At 32.2% G+C, this 12,109-nt stretch overlaps 1 protein-coding gene across 1 annotated transcript; it reads right to left on the bottom strand.

Annotated features, from left to right (window-relative positions):
* Window positions 1-5,541: 5,541 nt before the first annotated feature.
* LOC100166964 (angiotensin-converting enzyme-related protein) lies at window positions 5,542-12,109 on the bottom strand. The gene is made up of 3 exons (XM_008190191.3): window positions 11,857-12,109; window positions 7,129-7,295; window positions 5,542-6,581 (listed from the first exon to the last, which is right to left on the bottom strand). The coding sequence occupies exons 1-3, from the start codon at window positions 11,952-11,954 to the stop codon at window positions 6,430-6,432; spliced, it is 417 nt and encodes a 138-aa protein (XP_008188413.1). The 5' UTR covers window positions 11,955-12,109; the 3' UTR covers window positions 5,542-6,429.

Genomic DNA, 12,109 nt, shown 5'->3' with positions numbered 1-12,109 from the left:
GATTCTAATATTATAGACAACACGCACGAAACTCTGCGTACATAAACGGTCATGGCGTGTCGAACTATTGCTGCTGTGTTTTCCTGCGTACAACAATATGACATCGACGCATATAATAATATAATGTGAGAATGGTGGATAGTTTATAACCGAGAGACTTTAACGCGCGCATTGTCCGGCCGTTGCGGTCGTGCACGACAGACAATCCGAACTGGTATCGTCGACGGACCAGTCTTCGTGTCCGCCGCAAACAGAGAGACAAATACGCGGTCGTCTGTATATTAGTGTTATTTTTATAGTCGCGAATGTCAGTCCACCATTCAGGACGCCCTTGAAAAATCGTCGTATAGGAGGTATAAATATCTGGCATAATATGTACGGCTATTATATTTATACCTGCACCTTAGACGCACGCACAGCACACCGAAGAGTCCGACACGATATATATATATATATATATATTATACTACTGCGGAGTGTAGGTTTATGAACTATATAATGGGTTCTCCGGTTATGAGATTTCATCTTCCATAAACGATAGGAATTATATTGTTTGCGTCTACGTAAAATATGTCGTAAATTTAAAACTCAAATTTTCAATTATTTCGGTTAATTGTTTAGACTGCGTGCAATCGCGTTTATTAAGTCTTAAAAGTTTAGAGGCAGGTTGACAAGACGCACGGCAAATATAGGTACCTATTATTATAATGTTAAAGCATATACGGAGGCAAAATATGGGCAGGTTAGATTAGGCTCAATTATTATTATCTAGATCTGGGACTTTTTCTGGTGTACAAAAATGTTGATCTATAAGCAGAAAAATGTGTTTTAGGTTAATCAATGCACATAATGCATAATACCAATGGTTATTAAAATACTTGTTTTGTGTGTATTTTGACGTTTTATATTTGTAGAGTATTTTACAATGTTGTAACTTTTTCCCAAAATAATTAAAAAATACATAGGATAAAATAACGGACCTAAAATACCTAAGTATATGAATAATATACATATATGAATTTTGAACAATCATAAATTGAGATATTCCATGAGGCATGATTCCATGTTTAATTTAGATATTCCACTAGGTCGTCTCTCGGTCGCATATAGGTTTTCGGCGTCAGGCCGTATACAAATACGCCATTTACAACACTGCAGCAGTGTGACGATCCGCGAATAAGACTACTGCCGCAGTATAGTATCTATATAGGTGCACACGATCCAAATCTCAGTACTAATATTATTGTAATGACAATGATGACAGCTATATATATACATAAACCTATAGCCGATTTTCACTTGTACAAAATCCGTGTCGTGACGTAATACGCTGCAGGTCCATAATTATTATCGTGTCGTTTTGCTTTTAATCTATATATACCGTACCTTATGTACCTTACCGTATTTATCGTGGTGACTCGTAATAATATTCACCGATATCCGGAAAAATCTGCGACCACAAAACGACATAGGAAATCTAGCTAAATAGGTATTATTATTATACTGCACCGGCGTACATGAGCGCAAACGATAGAAAATCATGACAGCCACTAGTTGACAATTTATTATAACGCCTACGTATCTCACTGCACGTTACATAATAGGTTATACTATAAATTATAATCTATATAATGCCATATACAAATATGGATGTTTGTCTATCTGTAATATTACCTACTTGACTCAAAACGGCTGGAGCGGTTACAATACAATTTGTATCAAATGATTCCTTAAGACTTGGAGGGTGCTCATAGTTTTTTTTCTCAGCCCCTGTAATAGGTGTAACTAAAGGGTAGCTAACACAGATTTTTTTTGGTTTATTTAAAAGGTTTCCAAATGGACAATGGTTACATATTTTTAGATACGTTGGCGCAAATATGGGAAGAGGCCAAGAGGGATTTTGGGGACAAAGTCCTCCACAATTTTAAAGTTCGTTATCAGTGCTAAACATTATTTTTAGAAAATATCATGGGGTGGTGGGACTGCCGTTTGTGCTTATGATTACATACATTACACAGGATGAATCACCAAGCATGCTCGCCCCTATATTTTCTTTTAATAATTAATTAACTTAAACTCAGATTTTTGGAATTTTTCAATATACTCAAAGACAATTATTTCAAATACTTGAATTTGTTTGTACTGCCTATAAGCAGTTTTTTTAATCAATTTGCACACCTAAGGTTCAGTTCGATTTAGTTCTCAAACCAAACATCACTAACAGTATAATAAAATAATGGTATCTCCGTTTTATTTGTTGTTATATCTTTCGACGATCAGCTCAGCTATTTAGGCTCGTGTGAAATACATATTATAATCTTACGCCAATCGCATTCATTTTATACGGTGTCTTCTGCACGTATGCCTTCGCACGAGCACAATATTATAATATATTATGCTAATTTAATCGTACTTGCTAATAATATTTAATCCACACGCACGCAGTTTCCGCATATATTAAATCGTCTGATTTATGTTTAGTACCTATATTATAATATATCCGCACGCATGCGAGTATTTCGAACCTATGCGTGTAAATTAAGTGTTAATTAACATTATTGTAAGTAAAAATAATAAAATATGCAAAAAGATAATCCTAATCCAATATAGAAACGTGCAAAAAAAAAATCGAATTTTAATCTATAAATTATTTAAGTGAGTAGGAAAACTGTTTGATTCATGAGCAATCGAATACGACGCATTTCGTAACCAAATCCGGGTTTGGTACAAGCCGTCTAAAAATGTCATATGATTAGTAGAAAATAATTTGTGTTCAATGCATTCGCACTTGCATTTAAATAAGTAATACCAATACTAGAGAAACCCCTATCACTCAAAAAAAAAAATAAGTTTTCTCAAAATAATCGGTTTTTGTGTATAGTATACTATAACAAACACGCGTTTGGAATGAAAACTCTATGATTTTCCGACGATTAAAGCTTATTAAAATATTATCTATAACTCAGACTTGATAAATTGCAATACATTTCTGCAGCAGTATTTACGGTGCCTATTAGATAAAAATTATTATTTGAGGTTAAAATAAATACAATTTGACAATGAAAAAACTGGTTTGTGAAATGAACCATACTCCGAGATTGTTATTGAACCTATAGTTTCTTTTTTTTTATAAATTTAAATTATGATTATATAATAATAGATACTTAATAAGTATTGACAAATTCAATAAAATGTGTATAATATATTATGTAAAAATTATAAATTTTTAATTTTAGATATTTATTAATATATTATATAGTTAGATTGTATAAACTCAAATCGTCAGGTTTCATTTGTCCACACTGTTGTCCGTAGGTTAAGTCGTTATGCCACTGGCGCTACGTCAAAATATTGTAGTGGTTAAAAAACAACACAAAAAAAACCGTTGGTACCTTCGCGTAAAAAGAGACGACGATAGTAGATAATAATAATGATGATAATAACGAATAACGCGTGTATGGCGCACTGCACGCGGATCGATGGGGATCATAGCCATATAGGTATAATATAATATACCTAATAACATCATCTCACATGTCACTGGCGCATTATCTCGGATCTGTTTCGCTCGTTAGTCGGTCTCCCGTCTCCGTCATATTATGTTATCATCAACGTGTGTGTGTACACGCGGTGGCGACGACGAGTGGGCTTAAAAAAAAAGACTCCCTTCTTTTGATTCGCGTTCCATAATATAAATCTTCCGATTAGCGCGCGGACAACACGCAACAGATTACACGTACACGACCCTCTGGGAAACCGAGTGCATTGTTGTCCGGGCCGCGCTGCAGTGAATGCGGGAGTTAAGTGAGCTATATAATATTATATAGGTCTACCTATATAGAGATGATGATACGCATTCGCAATAATTGCGGACACGATGAGGGGTGCGATTGAAACCGCAAATCGTTTCATTCACGACACGCACGCGCTGTTGAACACGAAATGAATCGGTCATAATATTTTCGAGCGGACCTCCCCAAAGTCCCGGGCGGATAGTGCGGGTAGAGGGACGAGCCTCGTAATAAAGGACCTCACGGCAAACGCGGTTACTCGTAATTCGCTGTGGGCACAAAGTATATAAATGCGACGTATAATCATTACGTGCGCGTGTGGAAAAAAAACACTAACTAACCCCCCCGAAAACGCCGCCGTACGCGGTGCATTATAATATTAGAATAGAATTTTGTTTTCCATAATCCGTTAATTGTCGGACAATATTATCTTGTCGATCGAGAGCCGACCAGCCGTCAGGTATCTATCGGATCATGCGGCTGCAACTCCTCGAATATAATATTGAGAAGCATAAGCGATTTTTATGCGAGTTTATGCCACGAAACAAAATGTGATGTACCAAATGATGGACATAATATTTTGAAGCCTTTACCCGACGACGATAATATTATTTAATTATACATAATACAACATTATGTTCGTCTTTGCATTATATAGGTGCACGCGTCTTGCTAAATAGTAAAATGCCCAATCATTATATTTCGATGCTAAATGCTATGAGGAATGTCAGAAAAACTTACCTACCTACAAATTCTAGTTCGGGGAAGAGCTCCTATAGACAACTAACTATTTAAAAGTAGGTATTTGAAATATTTTTTAAATGTGTACCTACCTATACACAGTGTTCGGACTTACCTACATTAATTTATCTAGATGAAAATCTAGATAATTATTTGTTCATCTTTCATCATATCTAGATCAATAGTCACAAGGTATCTAAACGTTCATCTTAGATAATTTTTTTACTAATCTGAATAAATTCATCTAGATACATTTTTTATTGATAAAAATCGCGAAATTGTACTTACTAAATTTTTAAATATTTATACAGATTCTCAAATAGAGTTTATGGCTTATAAATAATGTAATTATTTTTATTTATATTATTATTATTATTATTATTATTATGTTTCTAGTGCCCAACTAAAATATACCAAAATGTATAACCATTTAAAAAATAATTGTATCTTTTTTTTTATCCAAATAAAAAAGTATTTATCTTTATCTTTTTCTAGATAAATATGAGTTAAGTTATCTTTTATCTCTATTTAGATACATTTGAGTTGTATTATCTTTATCTTTATCTAGATAAAAAAATACTTATCTAATCCGAACATTGCCTATACATTAATTGTATTGAAAGTGGGTGTGTATTGTTTCTATGGTTTGGTTATTAGTTATTTGACTACACATATTTTATTAATTACCGTTTGAGTAACCTATTCATAGTGTTTCTAATATTATTCTTACATAACATATAATACTCCGGTTAGGTAGGACATGTATTGACGATGTGCATAAATGTATAATTCAGTTTCCAATACTACAATAACCTGAAAATGTTTTCTCAAATTGTTTAAACCGTCATATTATATATGAGTTACTTATTTTAGAATGCGTCAAAAAATATACATAATATTAACTTATATGTATAGTATAGGTAGTATAATAGTATAATAATATGTATATAATCGTATTTATAATACATATTATACAATAAATGAAACAGTTTTAACAATAAGTTGTACAATTAAAAAATATATTTTTTTTTTTGGTTATTTTATATGAAACATCTTCACAAATCACAATATATAAATTTTTATTGGACATTTTTTTGCGTTTCCTTCATATAATAATAGCGGAAAATTAACTGTCTAATAACAATCTAAACAGTATTACAAACGTTGTTTAATAACATTATTTGTAAGTATTTTGAATACTATTAACATACAAATATATTAATTTATAAAACTCACCTATAATATAAATTGTCATGCCTTTAAATGGTAAAGTATATTATATTAATTACAACATTTATAAAACGATATATTTAAGTAGTATATATTGTTCTAAAAAAAGCTCAATAATTTTTCGCTCCAGTCTTACAGTCTAATAATATCCATAAAACTAGAAAACATGTTATAAAAATACAATCATAAATAAAGCTAAAGAAGTAATACAAAGTTATGACTTTATAAGTTCATAAAACTAAATTAGTAAAATATAAAAATAATTATTATTTGTGTTATAATAAGATATTTTTTTTTTTAGTTATATATTATGTATAACTTTAGAAGCATAGATCGATTATTAAGATATTTATTATATATAATAGATTAATATTATAGTATCATGTGGCCATTAAAGTTGGGTAAGTTATATTGTCATTTCTTTTTATTACATTAAATTGTAAAAGCAAAAAATATTATATTATATTCATAACTTAATGGGATTAGTTCGTTTAGAAAAAAACAAAAGTACTATTCAATTATGATGAAGGAATATTAAGAACAACTTGTTTTTCGTTGACTGAAACTATAGTGCCACTATTTTGAGTAATAGATGCTAATAATTGTAAGCATGGATGCATAATATTAATATAACTTTGTACAACATATTTTTTTTATATAAAATTCGTTAAATTAAATATCTATTAACGCATATTAACAATGTTGATAGTAAAGATATTAACACTAAAGTCGACGTTACTGGAGAATTAGCGCCATTGTAAAATCCTCCATAAACCTGTAGATTAGCCGTTTCAATACTATGCTTACAGTAATCTCCATCTGAATAAAATTACAAATTTACAATATTATATTTTTTTTCAAATTCTCAAGTAAAGCGGAATAATATAAAATACAATTTATGGGCAAAAATCATAAACACATTAAATTATATTATACAATTTGTACATAGGTATACGGTGTACCTATACATATATTATATATAGACTATTGCCAATGTGTAATTTTTTTGTTACCATATTCCAAGTTGTGCAAGGTTAACCGGTCGCTCATCTCGATTTTTTTTTCACATACTCATTATAGCTAAGTCATTAAGTCACCCGTACACTTAAATAATATATGGTCAAAAACATCTCCAGTTAAACCGATATGATAATCATTTAAATGTTAAAAAAAATCATTTGGCCATGTTTCAAATATTTTCAGAGCATATGATATATCTCTCAATGGGATGGTAATCATTTACTCATTAATTCATTTATGATATCATGTGTTTTGGATTATAATTCACAAACAGTCGTAGGTTTCCAATACGAATTTGTTGAAGACAACATTAATATTTATGAATAATTACTATTTTATGACATACCGTAATTCCATCCTATAAACTGGCCTGTCCTGAGGTTTTCATTTCGTAACCATTCTTCGAGTGGTTGGAAAAATTCTCTCAGAGCTGAACCGTCAAGTTTGTTCTCACCAATCGCTAGTGATAAAGTATCCCTCCAATTTTCCGATGATCCGGATTCCATGATTTTCCTATATGAGATAAAAATTAAATCAATTACATAAATTGTATAGAAAATACTGGGGTGAAGAAAACACTTGTGGTTCTAACAAATAAATTGCTAGATTCAATCGCTGCATTATTTTCTGCATACTACTCTAATTGTTTTCATGCCGAAATCCGAATATAAATATATTACGTAAAATACTAAACAAATACAGATAATATAATATAATTATATAAAAAATATTTTTATTAAAAAACCAGAGAAATCATTCTGTTGTACAGTAGGTAGCTAGTTTTGAGTGAACTTCGTCATTGTGTATAGATACTCACTGTATACTCACTGTAATAATGAATGTGTTGAATTTTATTTCATACGAAAAACAATTCTTAGGGGAGACGGTGTGTTATCCTTTAGCCAATTCTTAAGATTTTTATAATTCTTTTATATTAAATACTATTAGTTACTTATTTTTCTATTAGTAATGCGGTATATTGAACTCATTTTTGACAAACAAATCGCAGTGGTATATCATCTTATTAATTATTACAATAATATAATAGATAGGTATAAATTATATTTTGAGGATAAAATTATATTATATACATTATGTTATTAATTTAGTTGGCGGAGATCAGTTTTATTTATAAAAGTGTATCGACAGCTTTTGTTGAAGGCTTGAAAATGCAAGAATTTTGAGTCTCAATGGTTATTCGTCACAACGAAATAACAAAAAACCAATTATGTTAAAACCTGAAGGTATCTCGTAAATAACAGTTTTACGTAATTAGTAAGTATTTAGTTTTTCCAGATTTTTTTCAAAAGCACTGCGAATTTTTCAGCTCAGTATACATATAATATGTCATTTTTAAAAAGTTCTTCCTTCTTGCAATCTGTCTCCTTGTCATAAAAATCTACTATAATAATATGTTTTACGTTGTAGATGTCCTTCGTCCTCTGTCTCTTTTAAATTGCAATGCCATCAAGTCTAATTTGTCCGGTAAAATATCTTTAAAATGATTAGTTTATTAACTTCATTAATTTAAATACCATTCGACTCCTGTCGCGGATTTATCGCGAGTGCATTTGCATGACAACTCCCGCGGTCTCAACACATGGGTACCTACTACCTTATATAATAGTACCTATAGCAACTATAGTTAAAACATTTGGCCCGCACCTGTAGGTTTGGAAAGACGAATAGTCAAAGTCGATAGATGGAGTAGATACATTATCTTTCCACTACCGATTGCAGTTACGATGATTTATCATTTACGATCCATAACAGCGATTTGTTATTTTGTTATTATAAGAAAAAAAAATAAAACAATTAAGAAAACCATTCAAGGAAACGTCCTTATATGAAATGATGTATAATGCACAGCGATGGTCAAACGCGGTCGATCTTGGTCGCCGCCGAATATTAAGTATGATAAATCGCTGAATCATACAACACTGCATTATTATATTGTGAACTTTATAGAATGTAGAAAAAATCGATTTAAGTGCGAGTGGCGACCACATAAACGAGAGTAATATATTATGATATATCTATATAATTATTACACACGTATACCTACATACATCGCACTTATTAGAAATATTATACACGTGTATACGATCGTATCGGCCAGCTTTTATTTTCGTTCTAATATCGCGGTTCACAAGTGTTTATATATAAAGCGTTGTGTGCAATAACGACATAAATAATATAATATATACGGAATAATAATATGTGTGTCATATTATGTGCGCGCGTTTCGGCCGCTGTCGAGAATATTATTATTATTATTATTATTATTATTATTATTATTGTAATTATTATTATACGGAGAGAGAAAAAAACGATGGCGATCGACCTCGTTACATCATCGTAAAAAGTAATAACCCGTTAAACATTTTCCGTTGACAAAACGTATACGATATTCCATTATATTATATTATACATCTATACACGTGCACGTACGTCGCGCGAGGAGCTGTTTGGACCTTTTCTCTACGATCATTATTTGCAGTTGTATTATATTGTTGTGACATTGTCCGCATTTCGGTCCCGCACAGGAAACACGTCCACCGAGAGTTTCACTTTTTTGTTTTCCCGTCGACAAGAGACTTGTCGCACCGCAACGAGTAGGTACCTATATATTATATATACACCGGGCAGCGTAGTTGAACACGAGCGCCAGCTGCCGCAGTCGTGTACGACGACAAAAAATTCAACACGCGGACCGGACGTCCGGACGTGTCGTTAGATAATAACAATAGTAATAACGACAATTTTATTAAATATGTCGCAGCGGTGGCCGACAAATTACTGGTACGCGTCTTCTATACCTATATAATACACAACAATACGATATCACAGAAACGTTTTCCGAAAGCGTCGTGTGATGCGCGAGAGGAGGATGCGCAGGGCCCATTATGAAACTATACAGCGTATACACACACAGTGCACAATATGCACTTCACAATCATATTATCAATGGCATTGTGTCGGTATGTGATCAGGTGTATTGTGTATATAATATATTATAGTCGGATAATAATAATGTTTATTATTGATTGGAAAACAATTAAAGAACCGACCGAATTGATTTCATAAACCCATTCACGTCGACGACGTAACGGTAATTCGACAAAATGAGATATTTTTTTTTTTATGGGAGGCACCGCGTTGATATAGTTTATAGACAGAATATAATAACATATATATTTTAATTCCTTTTTAGTTACACTGATAGATATTTATAATTTGTATCTTTCGTATAATTATTGTATATTAATGTATATTTATTAATAAAACCGTTAAAGTCGTGTGGTTTTAAATAGACACTTAAATAAGTACTTAATGGCACGTATACTTTGGATCATCGCCAAACAACAGATTTCAATGTATAGTAACAATTTGTATGGGTGGGAACCATGACAATTATGATATAACTCGATGGTATTTTTTTAATCGATTTTAATAATACATGCGATGACATTTAAATTATTGTAAAAAATAAACTATAGTAGGTAGGTATTTAAAAGTTTTTAATTTAATTTTAAACACGAATGTGATGAAAAAAGAAACGTATACTTATCTATGTATCATTTAGGTACCTACAATTATAATGATCTTTCATTTGTTTTTTGACTTTGTTGTAATAGTCATATTATACTCATTATGCAGACTCCTGCAGAGAGTATAATATCCCAAACATTGTGTTCAATTTATTTATATTGCCTACTCAATGATTTGCGATTTTTCAGTTTGAATTTTACTGGTTTACCTCCCGCTCTAGCCATAATTATACATATTAGCTAATGCTTATTTCGAAATACCAATACACATTATAATGTTATGACTATTCAATGTTTCATTATAATCCGATTTTAAATTATTCTCATCTTATGCCGCCGTCGTTTATCTTAATTTATTAATAAATAATACTATTAAATTTGAACGCGTGCTATGATTCGTATCATTATTAGTATTTCACGCAGTTGTCGTCCTTTGTCCGGTGCCATTTGCGTCTGCACCACGAGTTCTGCAATCGTATTAATTTCGTGGTGGTTCTCGCGATCGTATCAGGAGGACGTCACACCTACATGTCATGTTGTATCCGCCTTACAAACGCATAACACACTAAAATTGGCAAAATTAACATCCAGCAGTTCCTATATAATATTATTCGAATAATATTGTGTTGTTACATTTTAATATCAAAGACGTAAAATATTCGGGTTTAAAGAGTCTCGCCGTAACTCGCTTGAAAATCAAAATATCGTAAGAAAACCGATGAGAGAACACAATCAATAATGTTCTTAAGCTATTATAACCTAACCTAAGACAAAATCGGAACTGCCGAATGTGTCATGTTGTCCAGTTGTCGTAAGACAGAGACAACACATGACGTCCTCTTAATAAACGTTATGTCATAATATGAACGCAGAACAATAATGCGTGTATAATAATATTGTATATCAACCAGATTTAAAAGCCAAGGACGATCGGGAACTCTGAGCGCGGACGACCAGCAAATACCGAGTCCGCGAATGACATTGAACGGCTGCGAGTTGAAAATATGTCTTAAATAGTACCCGTAATATTATTATAAGTATTATTATTGTCGTCGTCCCGCGGCGGTAAACACGGACAATACGACGATCTACGACAATAATATTGTATTATTTGCTGGTTAAAATGTGAATTGTATATCACGCGGCGTCATCGCGTGGCACGCTATTCGGTGTCGTAAAAGAAGATATTATTATAACAATCAGCTCGACGACGGTTGTGGCTGCGGGCAAATCGCGTATAATGTGGACGTTTCGCTGGAAAATTGACGTTTGAATAGACCAAATAATATGATAAAATATTTTTAAAAAATACGGTATAGGTACCTACTTGCGTCCTACATGCACGAACAACTGCTCCGTTACACAATACGCACAATATTATATTGATATGTCGTTATAACTATACGCGTAGGTACGCAATATGGGTATACCGCACGGCGATCTATGTCGCCAATATTATGCGTCTTATTATAATCTAATGACATGCGATAAAATCGAATTTTCCATCTCCATATATCACTCACTTAACTATGGCGCCTGCCTCCTTGCTCCGGTAAATGTCGCACTTGTGTAACAATTTGTTCGGGTCGTTGGGCCTGTACTGTCCGGATGCCAAGCACATCGCCTTGTGGATCTGGAACTGCAGCACCGTTCCGAAATAATACCTGTAAGCAAACGTGTCGAGTTATAGCGATATGATATCAAGGCACAAAAGACAATACACGAATAAACCCTGTAATCATTCGAATGACGAACAAAAACGCCAAACCAAAATAA

Source organism: Acyrthosiphon pisum, chromosome A1 (genome assembly GCF_005508785.2).
Source record: "Acyrthosiphon pisum isolate AL4f chromosome A1, pea_aphid_22Mar2018_4r6ur, whole genome shotgun sequence".
In the NCBI taxonomy this organism is placed as follows: Eukaryota; Metazoa; Arthropoda; class Insecta; order Hemiptera; family Aphididae; genus Acyrthosiphon; species Acyrthosiphon pisum.
The sequence above is the reverse complement of the archived record's forward strand: the minus strand, read 5'-3'. Positions and strand labels throughout refer to the sequence as shown.

Excerpts from the sequence above, each read along its gene's own strand:
- LOC100166964 (XM_008190191.3), bottom strand. The coding sequence starts at position 11,954 with ATGTGCTTGGCATCCGGACAGTACAGGCCCAACGACCCGAACAAATTG. Across the intron at positions 7,296-11,856 it reads GAGGCAGGCGCCATAGTTAA|GAAAATCATGGAATCCGGAT; the intron begins GTGAGTGATATA and ends TATCTCATATAG. Across the intron at positions 6,582-7,128 it reads GTTTATAGGATGGAATTACG|ATGGAGATTACTGTAAGCAT; the intron begins GTATGTCATAAA and ends AATTTTATTCAG.